Here is a 22,259-nt window from a genome sequence, read left to right as displayed (position 1 = left end):
CATGACGACGGAGGATGTTACCTCCTCTTCTTACTCAATCAATCAAGGAAGCAAGCATTTATCAAACACTTTCAATGTTCAAGGCACCATGCTGGATACTAGAGATACAAAGACAAAAGCCCTCACTGAGCTTATATTCTGAGGGAGAATATGACAAGTATTTTGATAGATAGAAATGGAGGACGTATAAGCTAACCCTGGAAGGGAAAGCATCGAAAGTCAGGGAGACCAGGAAAGACCTCATGTAGAAGATGTCACTAAAGGTGACATCTGAGGGAAAACAGGGTTTCCAAGAGGTGGAGGTGAGATTGGAGAACACTCCTGAAATAGGGAGTGGGGTTGGGGAGAAGCAAAGCAAAGACACAGAGAAGGGCCATAGAGCATTTTACGTGAGGAATGGCATTTGTTCCACATGGCCTCAGAAGGAATAATAAGAACCAATGGGTGGAAATTAGAAAGAGGCAAATTTATTATGAGGAATATTTATTTGAGTAACCCAAGTATGGAATAGGTTGTATTGGGGGAAAGTAAGTTTTTCCTCCCTAGAAAAAGATTCCAGCAAAAAGTTGTCCCAAACATGTAGAGATCCTTGTTTGGTTAGGCGTTGGACTAGGTGACCTCCAAGGTCCCTGCCATCTTGACTATTCTGTGACTTTTTTTGTCATCTATACCATGTTATTTCTCCTTCAGCAAAACAGTAGAAAGTGTACTGAGTTCAGAGTCAGAGAAGCTGGCCTGGAATCCCAGACCAGCTTTTTAGTAGCTGCATGACCTTAGGCAAGTCACTTAACTCTTATGAACCTTCACTTTTTCATATGGAAAATGGAGGGGTTGGACAAGATGACTTCTAAAGGTAATTTTCAGCTTGAAATCTATGACACCGTGATTCCCAGTTGTTTCCACCAATCCTCGTATGTCATAGCTCTCAAGGTCCTTGTCTTTCCTACTTCTCCCTCTCTGGATACACTATCTGGATACACATATGATGTTCCTAAAGTATGATACCCAGAACTGATGCCAGTAATCCAGATGTGGTCTGAGCAGGCACAGTACAAGGGGACCACCAGGTGGTGCAATGGCCTGGAATCAGGAAGACCTGAGTTCATATCTGGCTGCAGATACTCCCTAACTGAGTGACTCCAGGTAAGACACTAAAACCTCTGTGTGCCTCAGTTTTCTCAACTATAAAATGGAGATGATGACAGCACCTACCTTGCAGGGTTCCTGTGAGGGATCAAATAAGATAACATGTTTAAAAAAAAGGTGCTTAGCACAGTGACTGGCACATAGTAGGTGGTATATAAAAGCTTATTCCCTTTCCCCCTCCTCAGCACTATTGCTCTCAGTGTAGTCCAAGAGCTCACTAATTTTCTGATATATATTGAACTTGCAATCCACTGAGACCCCCAGCTCTTTTCACATAAACTGCTATCCATGCATGCTTTCCCATCTTGTTCTTGTAAAGCATTTTCTTAATCTGAAGATACAACTTTTACCTTTATCCCTATTAAATTTGGTCCAGTATTCTAACCTGTAGAAATATTTTTCAATCCTGACTATCCAATTTGTTATCTCTCCCCTCCCCCCGAGCTTTGCATCTCATAGGCAAATTTGCTAAGTATGCATTCCATGCCTTTTTCTAAAATGATGATAATTATGTTAACTCTTATAGGACTAAAGTCATATTCTTAGGATAGTCCACTGGGAATCTCCTTCCAAGCTGACATTAAGCATTAATGACTACTCCCTATGCAACAAATTCCACATTTGCATCATTCTACTTTTATCTAGTCCATACCTTTCTACTTTTCCCATAATAGCATGAGATGCTTTGTCACATGCTTTCTTAAAATCTAGGTAAACTATCAATTATTCCTTTGATCTAGTAACCCTGTCAAAAAGAGAAAGATGTTAGTTTGGAATGACCTGTACTTGATGAAGCCAGGCTGGATTTTTGTGATCACTGCTTCCTTTTCTACACATTCGCTGACCATCCTTCTAATAATACTTTGCTACTAATTACTGGCTTTCAGTTTCCCGACTCCATTCTCTTCCCTTTTTTGAAAGCCCAGGACAAATTTGTCCTCTAATCCTGAGATAGTTTGCTTCTTCATGAATTTTCAAAGATCACCATCTGTGGCTTAGCAATTACACCTACCATTTCTTTGGGGACTCGAGGATGTAATTCATCTGGGCCTGGGGATTTGAACTAATCAAGGGGAGCTAGGTGCTTTCTAAGATCCCCCCTTACTTCAGTGCAGCTCAGGTTGCAATAATGCATCTGTCAGATCATTTCATTCCCTTTTAACATTGGCTTTCTAGAAATATATCCCCAACATAGCCAAAGAACCATTGTGTCTGGGCCCAGGAGACTTATAGCAGTTGACACCTGCCCTCAGCACCTGGTAGGGGAGCTAAGGAGAAAAAACATTTGGAGACAGTTGGTGCAGCTAGAGAAGGAAACCCACCGAGAGCACTAATTCCTTCAAACAGCTGAGAGTGTAATTCAGAAAACCAAGAAGGGAGAGAGTCCTCCAGCCTTTCCCCAGTGTATTCCATGTGCTAATTGCTAGTGACTAAGCCTTTTTCCCATGGCTGGTCCTTCCCATGATTGGCTTAGATGCTACTTGGACAAACATAAGAGACACACTAAAGTGGGAGTAAAAGTTTCCCCTATACCACCTGGTCCCTTTGAGACTCTGGCCAAGTCAGTTTTCCATTCTCTGCCTCAGTTTCCTCATCTGTAAAATGAAAGTGTTGGACAAGATGATCCCTAAGGTCCCTTACAGCATTCACATTCTGTTAATATCCAAATGATTTCTTTCTCTGGAAATGCTTTTCTGTCAAGTTTTTGATTGCTTCCTATTTCCAAATGGCTTCATTCCCTATTGCTAACTGCTCCCTCATCCTCCCAATCATTCGCAAATATTCCATAACTCCACCTTCTTTATGATCTTATTCCAATTGCCTGCATTTTGGTCTGCTAGGAAAATTGTATAAATCACCCTTTGACAGTAGTCACAGGCTAAGGGGAACCTGATAATTGGATGCTGACTGGGGCATAGGACAGAGTGGAGATGGGGCACAGGATAAGACAATGATTGAAGATAGACAATTGGAACAAAACTGGGGCAAAAGGTGTAACAGAGATGGTGCATGGAATGGATCAAATGGGGGCCGTAAGACTGGGGCATATATGGAGGATAAGGTTGGGCATAGGGTTGGACAAAGGTAGAGTAGAAGAGATATGGACATTGGTTGGAACAGAGATGGAGACAGAAGTAGGATGTTTATTGGAAATTAGCCAAGAGCAAATATGTTTGACCAAGCCATATCTGCAGGACTCCAGTCTAGCTTTGTTCCATCTCACTGAACAAGCTAAACACCAAAGATTTCCATTTTAAAGTATTGAACCAGGCTCCATCCATAGTAGAAACCGGTGCCAAAATCAATGTGACAGAAATATGGTGGCTAAGGGCTTACTATGTACTACTTCCTGCTCTACCCACTATGAATATTGCTTGTTTCCCTTTCCTCCCCCTGTGTAGAGTGGCAAGGCCAGCAACCTTACTGGGTCCCATTGGATGAAGAATCATTTGTCCAAGGGAAAGGCCTTCAGAGGCCTGTTCTCTTAGGGCCCCTGCTTCTGCCTCTCAGCTGTCTTCAAATCTCAGCTCAAATTCAAGCCTTCCCTGATCCTCTCCAACTACTAGTGACTCTGCCTCCAAAATTCCTTAGTAATTCTTTTATATGAATTCACTTTTGTTTATACGTATTGTTTCCCCCTACCAAAAACAAACAATACCTGGCATAGAGTAGGGACTCAATGCATGCTTGTCAGTTGGTGAAATGGAGAATGTTTGGAAATCAAAGGTATCCATCAGACCCCACACCTAAATTGTGGCTGCTCTGAACTATTCTTAGACTAGTAGAGTGAGGAATGACCAGCCTCTCAAATCCTCCCCACCCCCCACCTCCCAACAAAATATAAATAAAGACTTGATCTTGTCTGGGCCGTAGTGCGAGCAGAGCCACCATTTACCCCCAACTATTCTGTGGCACCTGAAATTCTTCAAATGGGCCAAAGCCTTTTGTTCTACCCTTTGAAATCAAAGTTCAAAATAAAAATTCCTCAGAGAGAGGGAACATATTAACTTTAACCTTTCTTTTGTCATCAATGAGATGAGAGAGTTGGACTATATGATATCCAGCACTGAAATCTTATGCCCCTACAACCAGTATTCATTCATACTGTAGCGTAAATGACTGATGGGCAATTTTTCCCCAGATTAGGTTTTTATGGGGGAACAAACAGAGCAGTGAGGGTTCTCTAGAAGAGGGATGAGAGTACAAGAAAAGAGAGGCTGAGTACCCTGAAAACAAACGTTCCAACTTTACAGTTCTATCCAGGGCCAGCACTGCACAGATGAAAGATCCATTTCTCCATTTGTTAGTGAAAAAAAGACACATCCCTCAGGGCCAGAAATGCAACTTTGATCTGCCTTCCAGACCCAAACCAGACAAGCCAAACAAAGCCTTAAGGAGGAAGCCTCTGGCTTCCCATATGCCTACACAGTCTATGCTGTAGCCAGGGCTGAGTCTGCTAAATCCTTCCCAGTTTTAACTCTGAATCCCAAGCAGTATTAACATGAGGAAAAAATGGAGATGACACACACGTCTTGCTGTTTTTCCAAGGGTACACTGTGGTTATGGATAGGTCATGAAGTCAGAGACTGTCAGAATCATAGATATTATCTAATTCTCTACCAGTGTCAAACTGAGAAGCCTTCAAAACCCCCCAAACAGGATTAAAATGTCATTAGGAAATGTTTTAAAAAAAATAAAATAAAATACATATTAGATGATGTTAATTTATGGTTTTGTAAATCAATATATAGACTGGGGAATCCATTTCTATTGGAGTTTGACACCATAGTTCTATTCAGTCATTTTACAGTTGAGGAAAGGAGGCCCAGGACAGGGAAGTGATCTACCCAAGGTCACACAGCCATTGAGAGGGCTAGCGTAGAACTCAGATCTCCTGGGTCCCAGGCCTTTGCATTATACCAACCTGTCTGTTCCAGAAGCCTTGTAAGCGTTCCTTTGATGGGTTAGCATCACATATATAATCATTCACTTATATACATGCTATACATACATATGTATAGCATGTATATATGCATATACATACATATACACACATATATTTAAATATAAAATATATGCTAACTGGGTGGGGACTATTTCCACTTCTCACAAGGATCTGACTTGTCAAATTATAGTGCTCATGAGAGTGGTTTCCCACAATGTTAGAGAGGGAAGCAATCTTGGAAGTCATCCATTATTTTACAAATAACCAAACTGAGGCCCGAGAGAAGTGATTTGCCTAAGGAAGCATAATTAGTGATGAAGCCAGATCCAGAATCTGGGTGTCCTCTTCTTCCTCTGGGGTCTATTTCAATATGGATCTTACAAGCTAGAATATGGAACTCTTGTGCTTAGAGAGTGGAATCGGAGGGAAGAACTCTTGTTAAATAGTTACTCTCATTTATTTTCATTGTATACACTGTAGGGGTGTGATACTCAGTTAATAAGTGTGCCAGGCATTATGCTAAGCACTAGGGATATAAAGAAAGGCAAAAGACAGTTCCTGACCTTGAGGAACTCACAGTCTAATGGAAAAGACAACAGGCAAATTGCTATGGACAAACAAGACACATGCTGAATAAACCAATGGTCATCAAGTCTGTTGCGTTAGACTTAGCTTTCCATTTTTGGGTAACATTCAAAGGACAAAGGAGATTCCCTAACATCTTGTGTCTTTGTTCTTGCTCAGTTATTTCAATTGTATTTGACTCTTTGTGACCCCATTTTGGGTTTCCTTGGCAAAGATTCTGGAATGGTTTGCTATTTCCTTCTCAGCTCATTTTATAAATGAGGAACTGAGGTAAACAGGGTTCAGTGACTTGACCAGAGTCACATACCTAGTAAACATCTGAAGCTGGATTTGAACTCAGGTCTTCCTGACTTCAGGTCTGGCACTCTACCTACTGTGTGCCCCCTAGCTGCCCCACCATCTTGGGTCTTAGAGGTTTTATTTTATAGTGGGAGCTATTGAAATAAATGGATGCTCTATAGTAACCAATAATAACTGGCACTTACATAGAACTTTATGGTTTATGAAGCGCTTTACAAATGTTATCCTAACTGATCCTCATCATACCCTGGGAGGTAGATACTTATAATCTCCATTTTATAGACGAGAAAATGGAGGCAGAAAGAAGTTAAGTGACGCCCAGGGAAACACAGCAGATAAGTATCTAAAGCAGGATTTGAACTCAGATTCTAGGTCCAGGACTCCCTCCATTGTAGTACCTAGCTTCCTCTATAGTGGGCTAACCTTTTTATCAGCCAAAGAAAAGATCTTTTTATAAGTACAAGGCACAGAATCCAAGCTGGTCTTTGAGAGAAATTAATAGGCTATAAGTTCTTTGAGGACAGAGACTCCTAGCATTGTGCCTGGTACCTAGTAGGTGCACCTTCATTTGAATAGTGAATTCTCTCTGTAGGAATCAGCACCAATTCGAGACTGGCCTGGCTGAGCTGGGAGGTAGAAGACATTTTCCTTTGACCCCTCCTTCCTCTCTGCTCTGATCCACTTTTTCCTTTCTCCAAAGAAGCCTTTGCCAAGATGCCTTCTGCCTTTACATCTTCCCTTCCCCCTTCTTATAGTAAAACCTGGCCTCTGGAAAAGATCAGCTGAAGAGCTGATGACTGATGGGAGCTCAAATCCTTAGCCACTTGCATTTTAGCAGGAGTTGAGGCCCAAGTGAACAAAATTAGGGGTGAAATGTTAGGTATCAGCCATGGGAAGCCTTCTCAACTTCTCTGAAATCAACGAAGGCAGGCAGTTAGCCACTCTGTGCATTTCTAAGGATAGTCCTGATCATACTGTGGAAAGACTTTAGTTAGAGAACCTGGATTTAAATCCACCTCTGACATTTATTAACCGTGTGACTTTGAGCATGTCGCCTAACCTCCTTGGACCTCAGTTTTCTTATCTGTAAAATGAAGAGATTGAAATAGACAGACTCCACGGTCCCTTCTAACTTTATATCCATGAAACTATGAAAAGTCCCTTCCAACTCTATATCTATTATCCTACGGTCCTATAACATTAGATAATAACCTTCCCTCCCTTTCTCCTTCCCCTTCTTTCCTTCCTTTCTTCCATTTCTTTCCTTCCTTACCTTTCCTTCCTCCCTTCTTTCCTCCCTCCTTCCTTTCTTCCTCCATTCCCTTCTTTTCTTCCTCCTTCCTTCTCTTTCTCTCCCCTCCCTTTCTCCTTTCTCTCTGTTTCTCTCTCCATCTTTCCTTCTTTTGTCCTTCCTTTCTTCCATCCTCCCTTCCATTCTTTCATTTTTCCTTCCTCTTTCCTGCTTCTCTCCTTTCTCTCCCTTCTCTCCTGCATTTCTTTCCTCCTTCCTCCCCCCCTTTCCCCCTTCCTTCTGCCCCACCTTTTGTCTTTATTATTACCCAAACATTTATTAAACACTTACTGTATCAAGCCATTATGTTCTATAAGAGATATAAAGTTTGATAAGTCCTATTCCCTGTCTTCAAGGACATGGAGCTTAGTCCAGTGTAGAGATGGTACAAACTGATCAATAACTATGCTACCCAATAATACACAATAAGTACTTTAGAGAGATAAGCACCAAGATGCTGGGTAAGATATGAAGTAGACGATCATTAGTTACAGGACAATGGAGGTATCAATTGAGTTGGGCCTAAGAGAAGTGTGACCACTTCAGTACATGAAGGGAGAGATGGGTCCTTCGAAGCACAGAGAATGGAGGTATGGAAAGGGGCAAGAGAAGCTGAGCACAATTCTCCTTTCATCTAGTTTTCAAATATCTTCCTATACACCCCATAACACACATATAAATTACCCTGCACATATTACCTAGTGGAAATTTGGTTTTGGCCAAGTACTCATCCAAGCCAATCCCCATGGAACTTGCCACAGGAGAAAGGAACATTAAAAAAAATGAGCCCTCTAGGTATATCCAAAAGCAGCATGTTACTTCAATTGCCTTCAAGCTGTTCTGGAGGAGTTATGTTTTTCTCATTTCTATAAAACTCTGCCTTTTCAATTAGCAGTGGTTCCATATGGACATCAGCCAGACCCAGTGAGGAGACATTTGGCTGGCTCTCAGCTTCAAGGTAGCTCTCTCTGTGGGGATTAAACTCCCAGGGCTCTCCATCAGCCTTCATTGTGCTACTGCAACCTCCAGATACACAAAGTAGAACAGGAAGCAGAATAAGGACCTGATTTAAAGTTGGAAGACCTGGGTTCAAATCCTGCCCTTGCCCCTTATTGGCTAGGTAACTTTAGACAAATCATCTAAGTTCTCAGTTTCCCTTATCTGTATAATGGGGTCCTACTTCACAGGGTTGTTGTGAAAATCCAATGAGATTATGTATGTGAAAGCATCGGGTAGGAACTGGACTTTTCCATTTATTAAATTTTTCCTGTCATAAGAATTCATGGGGGTGGGTACACCTGGTCCTGTTATGATGCACAGTTGGGTAAAATGATTAGCCAATATTAGGAGCACTATTTCTAGCTTTGCAACATAGCTAAGTTCATTATCATCTTGGGATTTAGACCTGGAAGGCACCTCAGGGATGATCTATCCCCACTCCCTCATTGTATAGATGAGGAAAATGAGGTTCAGAGAGGGGGAAATGAGTTATCCACAATCACACAACCAGGACATAGAAGAACTGGCATTCCCTTGGATTCTGAATCCCATGCTCTTATGCCATGAGCTGCCTCTAGCTGACGTAGTTGTCACTCATTCAGAGCCTGAACCCCCGACCTTAGAACCATGCTCAATCCAGCCAGGCAACTGGGTCTTGTGCTAAGTAGAAAAAAAAAGGAACGTGTTCTGTTTGGATCATGCCAAAAGCCAGTCAGACAGTGAATAAGCAGTGGCTTTGTCCTCCTGCCCATACAGTAACATAATACTCCTTTAAAGATGAATTGGGAATTTGGGTGGCTCAGGGGGCTGCCCAAGGGGAGCTGGGTCACTGGTTTGAATCCAGTCCCAGAACGTAGAGGGTCAAGAAAGTCTTGCTATCTGAAGATACATTCAATAGTTGATGTGTGAAGTGGGTATCTGGGCTCAGTCTCATTGCTGGTAGACTGATGAGGCCACTTCCCCTCCCAAACAAATTCCATCATCCCTATTGGCAATAGCATCAGAGGGAAGGACAAGGAGTTCAGGAAACAATCTGGTGTTCTCTGGTGGCCTCTCTAGAGCCTGGGAACAGATGGGTAAGGAAAGGAAATGGGTGGGCGAAATTCCATTGGGGATTCTATCGCTATTCAGTCCATACTGTAGCTAGGACTCTAAGCCTATCCATTGGTCTTAGGTCACTCAAATTTGAAAACAAACCCCTAACACAAACAACAGGAATCAGAAAACATTGCTTTTGTACTGAAGGAGCCAGGTGGAAGGGTGAATTAGTAAAGGAACCAGTGAGATTGGGCTAGAAATGTTTCTTAGTCAAGGCATGTGCTATAAGGCCTTTTTTACCTAAAATGTTTCACCATCATCTTCAAGTCCTGATTTCCATGACCAAAGAATCTGTGGCACAAGTCATCAAGACCCTTCTCTCTGTAATTCACGCCACCCTCAAGTATGATGAAGGCTTCAGTAAGTCTTAACTGGCAGTTAAAAGAACTGAAAGAATTTATAAAAAGATGTGGACAAGAATCCCAGAGCATAGAGAAACTCACTGAAATAAGGGCATTAATAAGTATTTACCTAACAGGGTCTAATTCCTTTGTATCAGATGGTTTATTTTTTATCCTTCCAGCAATTCTGAAAAATACCTGGGCCGTTCTTAACAGTTTTCCAGATAAGAAAAATGAGAGAGGTAAAGTAATTTTCTCAAGATCACACAGTTCACCAATGGTGGAAGAGAGCACCCAAGCTCCCACTCCAGACTAGAGCTCTTTCCATGAGATCTCACTAACGAATGATAGTAATGATACAATGTGATTGCTCTGTGACCTGGGGATCACAAACGTGAAGTGTGAAGGGACTTAGAAATCCTGGGGTTCAAAGAGCTCACTTTAGAGATTCAGTTTACAGCGCACAGAATGGAGACATGGAAAGGTTGTTACGTTGATTCTTTGATTCTCAGTTTGATCGTCTGTAAAATGGCAACAGTAACAGACTTTCCCTCATAAAAGGCTTTCATGGCAAAAATCTATTTGTAAACCTTAAAGTGATAAAGAAAAGTGAACTATTATTATCCTCTATTAATTATCCATTAAGATCCATACGTCCCTCTCTCGTGCATATTCATCAAAGTTATTCAGATGTTCTATGTATCCCTGTACAATAAAATGATGCTTCTGACCCAGCATCAGAGGAAGCGAGGTGGCACAGGGTTCAGAGTCAGGCAGAATGGAGTTCAAATCCCCCTTCAAACACTCACTGACTGTGTGACCCTGAGCAAATCATTTTAACCTGTCTGCATCAGCTTTCTCAACTATAAAATGGAGATAATAGCACAACCTACCTCCCATAGTTGTTGTAAGGCTCCAATGAGATAATATTTGTAAAGGGTTTAGCCCAGTGCTTGGCACATGCTAGGTGCTTAACAAATTCTTGTTCTTTTCCTTCTATTCAATAGGATTTGGGTGATTTTTTGCTGTATTTGTTTGTTTTCAGTAGTGCAGGCAACTTAATATAATAGAAAACACACACACACAAGATTTAGTATTAAGAAACTTTGATGCAATTCATAATAGAGTACTGGCCCTGAAGTCATGAGAATCTGAGCTCAAATCCATCCTTGGACACTTCCCAGCTGTATGACCCTGGCAAGTCATTTAATTGACTACCCCTGGGTAGTCAATTGGCTACCAGCCTATTCCCAAAAAGAAAGCAAAGTATTCAGAAGCCACCTCTGCAATTTAATAGCTGTGTTACTGGAGTCCATGCTCTGTGCCTCAGTTTCTTCATTTGTAAAGTGGGGATAAGAATAGCCATCCTATCTCCCCTCCCAGAAGCATTTTGATGAAACCCCAATATGTCATGTAAACTATTGCTATGAATGATTTCTCATGGAGGGAAGCTGTGGCATGGCAATTGCAGAGACAGTCTTTAGCCAGAAGACCTGGGTTTGAGTTCTATCAGGGTGATTCTGTACAAGTCACTTACCATTTCAGTGCCCTAGGCAACTCACTTAGTTGAAGACAAGGGGCTATCTGCACTGATCAAGGGAGTACCTTACAAGGGGCTCTCTAAACTGACGAAATCATAGTTCTATTTAAAAAAATATTCTTCACATAGTGTCCGATATCTTCCCTTATTAACAGCACCATGAACCTGAGAGCTAGTCTGCTAGGATATGAGGTGTGACATCGCTTCTCTCCCCAAACTGAAGGGAAGGGCAAATTCAAGCCAGGTTTCCATCGCCATCAGCATCAGATGACGTCTAAGTCAACAACCAGGCTTGGCTGAGTATTGGACAAGAAACCGGAATCCCCTTTACTTACCTCCTCCAGTTTCTCCACTCGCCCCACCAACTTTGTGGTGACTGAATGAAGCTTTAAAAGATCCAGGCCATAGAAGGCCCCTTCCAGCATGTCCATGATGGTGGAGAGCTGCAGAACGAATTGGAGATGAGTTAGACACTGTATACAAGAACAGCAACACTGTGTGATGATCAGCTATGAATGACAATAAAACGTGCTGAGACAACTCCAAAGGACTCATGATGGAAAATGCTATCCACATGCAGAGAAAGAGCTATGGATTCGGAATGCAAATCGAAGCATACTATTTTCATTTTCTTTACTGTTTTCATGTTTTCTTTCCTTTTCTTTTTTAACGACATGACTAATATGGAAATATGTTTTACAGGATTGCAGGTATATATAACCTATATCAAATTGCTTGCCATCTTAGGGAGGGGGAGGGGAGAAAATCTGGAACACAAAATTTCATAAACAATGAATATTAAAAATTGTCTTTGCACATAATTGGAAAAAGTACCATAAAATTACTGTACTACTATTATATAAAACCACCATACTATATAAAACTACTATAAAAATTCAATATAAAAATACTATAAAATTTAAAATACTATTTAAAAGAAAAAAAAGAAGTTGAGTTAGAAAGAAGAAAGGCTTTTAATAGATGCACCCCAGAGAATGAACTTTTCTCTGTTCCCAAACAACCTTTTGAAGGCCAAGTGTGCAGTTCCCTGAGTAAGATGTTGCCAGCACCTTTGAGACCAGCAGAATATCCATAACCCTGAAGACAAAGCCAGGCCCCAGGCATACTCAGTCTCCAAGAAGTCAAGGAAGTGAGCCAGAGCAACAACACTGTTGTGTTAAGCTCTCCAGCTTGTGAGAGACATTAGATCAACATGAAAAAAGATCAGCTTTTATGATTCTCAAATGACACAAGGCCAGAAATGTGGTAAGTTCCATGAGGTCAGTGTGTCTAATCCTATTGTATCCCCCACCATGCCTCACATATAAAAGCTGTCCAATAAATATTTGTGATATAATGGAAAAGGTATGTACATTTAGAGTCAGGGAATCTGTGTTCTAATCCTGTCTGCTATTTCCTAGCTGTGTGAGTGACTTTGAACAAGACACTTAATGTTAGTGGGATAAATGAGGGGGTTGGGCTGAACTGGATGGTCCCTAAGTTCCCCTTTAACTCTGTGATGCTTCTTTATTGAAGGAATGAATGGGGCTTCCAAGACTGAAAAATCTCCTCTGTAATATTTAATGCACACTTAAGAGCTTCAAGGAAAGTCCCTCTGAAGCAGTTAGCTTCATTTTCTGCTGAAGGTTCAAAATGGAGGAATCATAGATCTGTCAGTCAGTCACTAAAGCCCAGGCACTGTGCTAAGCACTAGGGATACAAAAAGAGGCAAAAGACAGTCCCTGCCTTCAAGGAGCTTACAATCAAATGGGGGAAATTACAAGTAAACAAATACCTATAAACCAGCTGGATACAAGAGAAAAAGGAAATCATTTACAGAAGTAAGGAACTAGAATTGAGAGTAGTTAGGAAAGGCTTCCTGTAGCATATGGGGTTTTGGTTAGGACTTAAAGGAAGCCAGGGAATTCAGTAGTCAGAATGGAAAAGAGATAGCATTCCAGGCATGGGGGACGACTAGGGAAAATGCCCAGAGCTGAGAGATGGAGTGTCTTGTTCATAGAACAGCCAGGAAGCCAATGTCACTGGATCAAAGAGTATGTCATAGAAAATAAGGCATAAGAAGACTGGTGAGGTAGGGAGGGATAGTAGGTTAAGAAGGGCTTTGAAAGCTAAGCAGAATATTCTATATTTGATCCTGGAGGTGATAGGGAGCCAGTGGGGTTTACTGAGTAGGGGGGGTGATATCAGTGGTACTTTACAAAAATCACTTTGCTAACTAAAAAGAGGAAGGATTGGAGATGGGAGACAGTGGAGACAAGCGGGACCCACTTCTAGCTTCTCTAATAGACTCTTTTTTCATCTAGGTTCAGATCTGATTGGAGGACAGGTTTCTAAGTCCTTTGCCAAAGATGGGACATCCACAACGTGGGCTTCTGCAGAAAAAGGTAACATATTGAGCCAGTTTTAATGTGTTTGAAGATATGTCCTGTCAAAGAAGACTTAGATTTCTTCTGCTTAGCCCAGAAGATAGAACAAAGACCAATAAGTGAGAGTTATAGGGACACAGAATTCAGTTTGACATAAGGAGAAACCTCCTAACAATTAGAACTGTCCAAAAATAGAACAAGTTGTCTCAGGGGGAGGGAAGATAGTGAATTTCCCATAACTGGAAGTCTTTAAGTTTCTCAAGGATGAGTATTTATTGGGAATGTTGTAAATGGTAGGGTGAGACTAGATGACCTTGAGGTTCTTTTCAAGTCTAAATCTATGGAAATAAAATCCAAATGACTGCTCAATTGTACCCCATGGAAGAATCATGCTGGGGGTAGCATGATAAGCATAGAATTTAAGGAAACTTTCTTCTCCCTACTTGCTCCCAGCTCTGTTCTAGTCCTCATAGCTGAGCGTCTTAGGGACACATGGACTTCCCATTAGGATGCCTCTACTCAAAATGATCAATAGGAATTATCGTTAAAGACCAATGATAAAAGCTAGCCAGCACTTCTGATGCTTCCTACCTATGTGACCTTGTCATTTCACATCTCCATGACTTAGTTTCCTCATCTGGAAAAATAAGGGAGCTAAATTCAATGACCTCTAAGGTCTCTTCCAGCTTCTTACTTGTGATTCCAGGAGATGGTTTTGCCATTTTCAGGAAGAGAAGATTCACTGGCATCATGTGGATGCAGTATCACAAGAAAAAAAATTGAGTCCCCAGATTTCAGCTTTCTGAGTTTCATTCTTTGGCCTATGAGTAAGATATCAGAAGACCTGGATGAGGTCTAGATCTAGCTGTTAGTATCTAGGTCTATGATCTCATAGATATGCCTTAGAATGACTGTAAACTTCAATTTCCTCATGTTTAAAATAAAGATTTTGGACTAGTTGAGCTTCAAGGGCCCTTTTAATTCTAATGTTACATAACTATTCTGCTTGTCTTGGGAAAACACCATTGTATAAATAGGCACAAGTTGCCTGAGCACCATACTGGGTGGATGAGGTCTAGAATCATCATGACACCAGGATTTATTTACAGTCTTTGGTAATAATGGCATGGTCCTAACACCATTATCCAGAAGTACATTCTGAGTGCAAAAGTGAACTTGGACCTACTTGCATACTTCGAAAAGGCAGATATCAAAAGCGAAATTAAGTTTAAAATCCTAGGCCAAACGTGGGAGTTGTCCCAAGTACAAGATAATGCTAAAGAATTTTCCAACTTCATTAGGTATCATCCCACGATAACAGCCAGACTAGTGGATCAGGAGGAGATCAGTAGGCCTCTCACCCCTTGGAGCAGACAGTCATTGTGGTAAGGATAGATAAACTGTGTTTCTTCTTCAACTTACTATCTCTCCTGCTCACAAAGATCAGCCCATTCTGGGATCTGTTCCTATTTCTACAGATTCTTCTCTCTGGTCAAGATCTCAGAGCTCTTTTCAGTAGTGGGATCTGCAACAATTCATAAACTAAATCTCTATGGCCCTCATCTTGATGGGCAGTCACAGATCCCCTCCTTTCTGACTCAAGAAGGGTTGTATCATCAGTCATCAAATCATCCTTGAACAACAGTGAAGAAGTAAAATGGTATCTCTACCTTCTAAGTAACGAGACCAAATCCTCTTCAGTCCACAAAAGATCAAGACATGAATACTGAGCCCATTCTAGGAAAGGAGACTGGAAATCTACTCGGGCTAAAATGAAATGTCCAAAGTACTAGAAGGAAAAGACTGTCAAGAAAAGGATAAGCCTCAAGCATTTAACTCATTTAACGAGGCATTTGTCCCTTATGGAGAGCTTTTCTCAAACCAGTTATACCTGATTGTGGTTTTGCAAGTACAAGGTATGAGAGGCGGTGGAAAGAATATTGGCTTTTGAGTCAGAGAACCTGGGCTTCAGTATTGTTTCTGATGCTTCCTACCTGTGGGACTTTAATCTTCCTAGGCTTTAGTTTTTTCAGCTCCAAAATGAGAGGGTTGAATGAGATGGCCCTTTAGCTAGACCAAGGCTCAGATCCTAGTTTTATTTTGATTTATCATGATGACCAATTTTAGTGATTATTATATTACGTATAATAAATTGTATCACAAGATATTAATTTTATTGACGTTTGTTAATTCATATTGTTATTTTTGATTTATTATGATTCTAGGAAAGCTACTCTCCCTCTCTGGGTTTCAGATTCTTCATCGGTAAAGTTATGAAGCTAGACTAAATGATTTCTTAGATTTTTTTTGAGCTCCAGAATCATATAATCCTCCACTGAAATTCCGTCATACCTCCTTTGTAGGAGAGAGGTGACTTTAGGTCTTTGAAGGGTATTGAATGCCCATGGAGTGTAAGCTCTGAAAGGTCCTGTCTAGCTAGAAAGGCTGATGATGACGATGACAATGATGACTGGCATTTATGTAATGCTTAAAGGTCTTCAAAATGCTTTAGAGACATTTATTCCTCACAACAACTATGTCTATTCAACATATATGTGAGGAACCCAAAAGGACCAGAAAGATTTAAAAGATTTGCCCACAGTTACTCAGTAAATGACTGAGGAAGGATTTGAGCCCAGTCCAGCACTCTATCTGATATGTATGGATCTGGCAAGTAAGAAAGTAGTGGACTATATATCAGCTACTTGAGAACCAGCTTTCTGAGTCTGAAGGGACGTCACCAGATGATTGATTGGCCTCTGAAACCAAGGTGCTGAATTATTTTGGCTGCAGCAACTCCCAAAGGCTGTCCTACTAAGGATGGAGAAGTGATCTGCCTCTGTGGAAGGGAACATCGTTGGTCATGAAATCACGGTCCTTTGGAAATATTCAAGTATAAGAACGGCAGCCTAGCAGAGTGGATAGAGACCCATCTCAGTCAGGAAGATACAGGCTCAAGCTCTGCCTGAGGCATACTCCCTGTGGGACCTGGCTAAGTCACTTAGCCTCAGTGGACCTGACAAGCCTCTAAGTTCCTAACAGCTACCATTGGTAGAGCTGTTTCCTTATTAGGAGTTTTGTACACAATGAAATCAAAGGTCTTTGCCACCACCCTATTTGTGACCCCTAATGGTGCCAGCAACAATGAAAATGGAATTGCCTCTCTCTTCACCCACCCATCCTACCCAGAGCATTATTTCCAGATAATTCTGATTTTGCCCAACTCATTCTCAGAAACTCGTTGTAGCTTCTAATTGGCTTTCATGGCCTAGATTTGGGCTAGTATAGCTCTCCCTCCCCCTCAGCATAGCTCTGATCAGTCTTGAGTGCACCAGGCTAAGTGAAAAGTTCCATTCTGGGACAGAAGGAAAGGCTCACTTCTTCCACACCATAGTGCAGTGGAAAGAAAACTGTATTTGGAATCAGAGGACTTGGATTTGGCTCCTAGTTGTGTGCAAGTTATTTCTCTTTTCTGGACATCAGTTCCCTTATCTGTAAAATACAGGGATTGAACTAGATGATCTCTAAGAGTCCTCTTGATTCTAAATCAAGGACACCATACCTTGAAATCCCGGGCATCTGCCTCACGCAGCTGTTTCAGTCTGAAGTCTCCCTCACAGGGGTTAAGGGCTGATGGTGGAGCCACACAGGCACACTTGCAAGCTGGACCCGAGGTGATTGTTTCCACAGTGTAAAAATCTTCAGCTCGTGAAGTTCCTGCATTGATTCTTTGACAGGCATCTCTGCCCAGAGGTCTCACAACACACTTACACTGACAATTTGAGCCTTCTGTGACAGCTTTCACCTTATCATAGTCTCCTAGTAACTAGAGGGGGGGAGAGAAAAAGAGGGAGGGAAGCAGGAGAGAGAGAAAGAGAGAGAGAGAGAGAGAGAGAGAGAGAGAGAGAGAGAGAGAGAGAGAGAGAGAGAGAGAGAATGAATTCAACGACAGTATCAATGGACTCCTAAAGACTTTGCACATCTCTCTTAGCTAGCCAGGTACCTCAGACAACTCTGAACCTTGAAGTAAATAGCTCACAGTGACACAAAGTGCTGACTCTGACATTTCTTTGAAGCCTCTCAGATTTCTACTCTTGTAGGTTTTTTTTTTTTTTTTTGGAAAGTTTATTTCTCCTGGGCTCTCTGCCTTCATCATTAAAAAAAAAAAAAAAAAGAATCCTTGAAACCCACTACCCATCTAGCAGTCTTTGCCTTCAGCTACAGATAAAATTTAGGTAAAACATGGAGGGGGGGGGGGGAAGGGGAAAAGCTGACAATCACACCCTTTGCACTTTCTCTCTCTCTCTCTCTCTCTCTCTCTCTCTCTCTCTCTCTCTCTCTCTCTCTCTCTCTCTCTCTCTCCTCTCTCTCCTCTCTCATTGATTTTTCTTCCAGGCAGCACATGAATACATTGTCCAGGCTATGAAAATACACTGCTGGGTATCACTACAACAATATGAACCATTTTCTTTTGAGAGCTTCTCTCCTGTCATCTCCTAAGGAAGAAAAACATTTGATAGCCTGTTTTCAATATTCCTTCTCCCCAGGCAATTGCTAAGGCAACTGACTTCTTTCTGGCTCCTCTCACATAAGCTCTGCTTTGGTCTAAGTTTCTTCCCTTTTTCAAACACTTCTTCATATCCAGGAATCAATGTCCTTTTCCAGGAATGGAAAAGATTTCATTTGAACTATCTCATCGATCACCTGCTATCCTAGCAGGCATTCTGCTAGATCAAGTGGAAATGTTACTGGAGGAATACTGTCTGAATAGAATAAGTCTTGTAATGTTTTCCTTAAAAAGATTAGGTTTCTTCTAATAATAATATTTGGTTTAGGGATGTTGTCAAATTCAGAATGGATCAGTGGAAAAGGGAGTTACAGTTCAAGATGACTTAAGCTGCTTGTCTTTGTGGGCTGACAGTAAATTGCAGCTTTCCCTGAAATCTTGCCTGGAATCTGACAGATTTCTGCTTTAAGAGTCTGACTGGATTCCTTCCATTGGGGGAGTTTGGATTTTGGAAAAGTTGCAGGGGACAGTACTCAAAATCTCAGATGAACCATGTCTTAGACTCATGGAAGGATTCAGAGAGATGAAGTGTGTGGAGGAGTGTATATAATACATGAAGGATTACACTGATAGCAGACACTTCTTGTGTTTTAAGATTCACTTACATTATCTCCAGTAAGGATGAGAAAACCAACCAATTTCAAACTGGAGTAAAGAGCTTTCTTTGAGGGAAGAAAGAAGCTTGTTGGACTCTAGGGCTCCAGCACTGTCAGCGGCATGGGTTAGGGGGTCCATGTCTGCACTAACCCTCTCTTGAAAGAGAACACCTCCCACACATCATCATGGATATTTGGCTGAGCATGAAAGGCTAGAGAGGATTAGTCCTTGGAGGGCTGTCTCCACTTGTCCATCTGTCACTTATTCCCCTGTTTCCTGGCTGTTCTACATTTTAAACAGACGGGGTGGTCTGTGGATATACTGTGTATCCACCTGTTTTTCAGTCACACAGAGTTCCTCTTGTCAGTCTCACTACCAGTTTCTTCATCACTCTCCACTCATCTTTTTAGCACTCACCCAGTTTCCTCTCCTCCCTTTCCCTGTCTCTCACACCATACTGCTATCTGCCTCTAGGAGTCTGGTGACCTGTGTCTTTCCCAGCACACCCACCTGTGTCTCCTGTCCAACTCTTGACCAAACCCTGGTCACCAAAGGCAAAGGAGGATTGGACTTTGCAAATAGTTTTAACCACACACATTCCTTTGCCTTTATTTCAGGATGCTGTGTGACTTCCCCCCTCCTCTCTATTCTTTCTTTAACAAACTTGAAAGAGCTTTCTGATTTTGGGATACAGGATAAGCCATGTCCTCAAGCATCTATTATGAAAACTGCCTTCACCTTACTCCTTAGGGAAACAAGAAGAGTTGACTCACAAACCCCATGCAATGCCCCTACCCCCCCCCCCCCTCCGTCCACCCTCAGGAGAATCCTTAATGTCCTATGTCCACCCGGGACAGGCAGAGGTGGGTGGTTGTGGGTCAGTGTCTCACCTGAGATAAAACGTTCTCCTGGTTGTCCGCTTCGTTTTGAAGGGTCTCTTCCTCTGTGGGTGCCTCGGTCTGCAGATCTGGGGGCTCGCTAGACCCTGTGGGGGGAGGGCTGAACGCCTGGCCCCAAGTCACACCCAGTACAACCCAACAGGCCAGGATCAGTTGCTTAGCCATGAGGGATGGGACGAGGGGAAGAGGGGGAGCAGCGCACCTGAGGGACCTGGCGGAGGGGTTGGGGGAGGAAAGGGGAGGGAGAAAGGTAAGAAGGGGTTAAGGAGAGAGATCCGTATGTTGGCTGGAGGCGGGGAATAGCGGCTCCAAGCGCCTTCTCGGATTAGGTGCGGGTTGGGGGAGCAGGAAGGTGCACCCTAGAGCCCTTCTGCATCTCCTGCAGGGCAGATCGGAGGAAGGCTCCGGGCCAGCCTGGGGGAGGGATCAGGTGGAAGCTGTGCCCCCCGGCTGAGGAGGGGAAATGGGGCAGGAGCAGGCAGGGCGCGGACCCCAAGTGCCACCCGGCTGCCGGGCTGGGGGCCGGGGACGGGGCAGCGGCGGCAACCGAGGCAGCGCGGGTTTCTGAAGCCGGCTAAGCTTGGGCTGCTGCGGAGGTGGAGGGAGGAAAGGGGGCAGGGAGAGAGGGAGGGAGGGAAGGAGGAAGGGAGGGAGAAGGGGGGAGCGGCCGACCGAGAGGGAGGGGCGGAGTCTCTATTGTGCTTCTGCCTGGGGGATGCGGCTGGGGGGTGGGGGGGAACGCGCAGAGGGCAGAGAATTGGCAAAGAGTTCCGGGCAGGAGAGTTACCCCACCCTGGAAACTGTATGTGTTTGGGGGTTTCTTTTCATTGTACTGTTTATTCTCCCCACTCCACCCGTTTTAGATTCCTTGTGGTGAAGTTGAGAAGAGTCTCGGGGCTGGAGTGCATGACCAGATGCCCCAGGAGGTGGGGTACCCCGAGATTGGGAGATCTGGGTCTTCATCCCCTACTGGGCTGGAGAGTTACCTAGGACCTAGAACCAAATCGAGCATTGAGTTGCGGGGTCCGCGTTTTCATCCCCTATTGGCCCGGAGAATTCCCAGGTTCCTCTGGACCTAGAACCAAACGGAGCCGATGTTTTCGGCTCAGCCTGGGAGGAGCCGAATTTTCCTTTCTTTTGCCCAGCTCTGGTACTTGTGACCTTTCCCTTGGGGGATGCGCCCGGCTGGGTTTGAATTTAGCCCCTGCCATTTAACTCCTTCCCCGCTTTATGACCTGAAAATACCTCTACCCCGAGGATAAGTATTGTACTTGCTTTTGAGATTTTCAATGAAAAAAAAAAAGATGGTACATACATAAACATATATGCAGAAAGCTCCCTTGGATTGGAGTCAGAAAGGCCTGAGTTCAAATATGAATTAAGACACTAACTGTGACTGTGGGCAAGTCACTAAATCTCTATTTACCTCAGTTTCATTATTGTAAAACAGAAATAGTAATAGCATCTGCCTCCCAAGGTTATTGTGAGATCAAAGGAGATAATAATTGTGAAGCACTTAGCCCAGTGCCTGTCACATAGCACTATAGAAGTGTTAATTATTATTATTATATGCATCTATATGAAGGCTTTTCTGAACTGCAAACTCTAGTGTCCTACTTCCTAAACTATTTTGTATTGATTAACTTTGCATTTATACCGTACGTATTTTTAATGTACTTGTCTCCACCATTAGAATGTAAATTCCTTGTGAATGGGGATTGTTTCATTCTTTTTATTTGTACTCCCAGGGTCCAGTACAGTGCCTTGAAGTAACAGAGATTTAATAAATACTTGTTGATTGACGTGTCTGTAAACATATATAGTATCTCTCTCCATACATGTGTTTTATGTTATATGTATACATGTGTATGCATGTATGTGTGTATGTATGTGTATATGCACATACACACACATATATAATACATTCTGAAACTGTGATTTCAATCCTATAGGGAACTCTAGGTGTGGAAAATTTGACCACTGGTGTTCTGCAACTCATTTATTGTTGTTTAGTCATGCCCATTTTTTCCTGACACTGTGGACCATAGTACACCAGTATTGGCCATGGGGTTTTCTTGGCAAAGATACTGGAGTGGTTTGCTATTTCCTTCTCCAGCTCATTTTACAGGAGAGGAAACTGAGGCAAACAGGGTGAAGTGACTTGCCCAGGATCACACAGCTAGGAAGTATCTGAGAACAGATTTGAACTCACATCTTCCTGACTCCAGACCCAGACTCTTCCACTTCATCTAGCTATCTCCAACTTATTTATAGCCTTTCATTTTAAAGAACTGCTTGAGGGCATTCAGAGTTCAGTTATTTGCCATTTTTTGTGGTCCTCTGTTGTTGTTCAGTTGTGTCCCATTCTCCATGACCCCATTTTTTGAAGTTTTCATGGTAAAGATACTGGAATGGTTTACCTTTTCCTTCTCCAGCTCACTTTACAGATGAGGAAATTGAGGCAAATAGGGTTAAGTGACTTGCCCAGGGTCACACAGCTAGTAAGGTTCTAAGACCAGATTTGAACACAGAAAAAGAAGTCTTCCTAATTCCAAGACCAGTG

The 22,259-nt window shown here is 42.5% G+C and overlaps 1 protein-coding gene across 2 annotated transcripts in view; it reads right to left on the bottom strand.

Moving 5' to 3' along the window:
- Positions 1–20,327, bottom strand: part of OLFML2B (olfactomedin like 2B) — a 57,809-nt gene extending 37,482 nt beyond the window's left edge. The window contains exons 1-3 of one of the 2 annotated variants that reach the window (XM_072648815.1): positions 19,688–20,327; positions 17,196–17,459; positions 11,582–11,689 (exon numbers count right to left, since the gene is read on the bottom strand). In XM_072648815.1, the coding sequence (XP_072504916.1) occupies positions 11,582–11,689; positions 17,196–17,459; positions 19,688–19,861 (546 nt within the window). In that variant the 5' untranslated portion in view covers positions 19,862–20,327. The remainder of the gene's footprint in view (positions 1–11,581; positions 11,690–17,195; positions 17,460–19,687) is intronic. The other variant, XM_072648814.1, reaches the window with a different exon arrangement.
- Positions 20,328–22,259: the final 1,932 nt, after the last annotated feature.

Source organism: Notamacropus eugenii, chromosome 2 (genome assembly GCF_028372415.1).
Source record: "Notamacropus eugenii isolate mMacEug1 chromosome 2, mMacEug1.pri_v2, whole genome shotgun sequence".
In the NCBI taxonomy this organism is placed as follows: Eukaryota; Metazoa; Chordata; class Mammalia; order Diprotodontia; family Macropodidae; genus Notamacropus; species Notamacropus eugenii.
The sequence above is the reverse complement of the archived record's forward strand: the minus strand, read 5'-3'. Positions and strand labels throughout refer to the sequence as shown.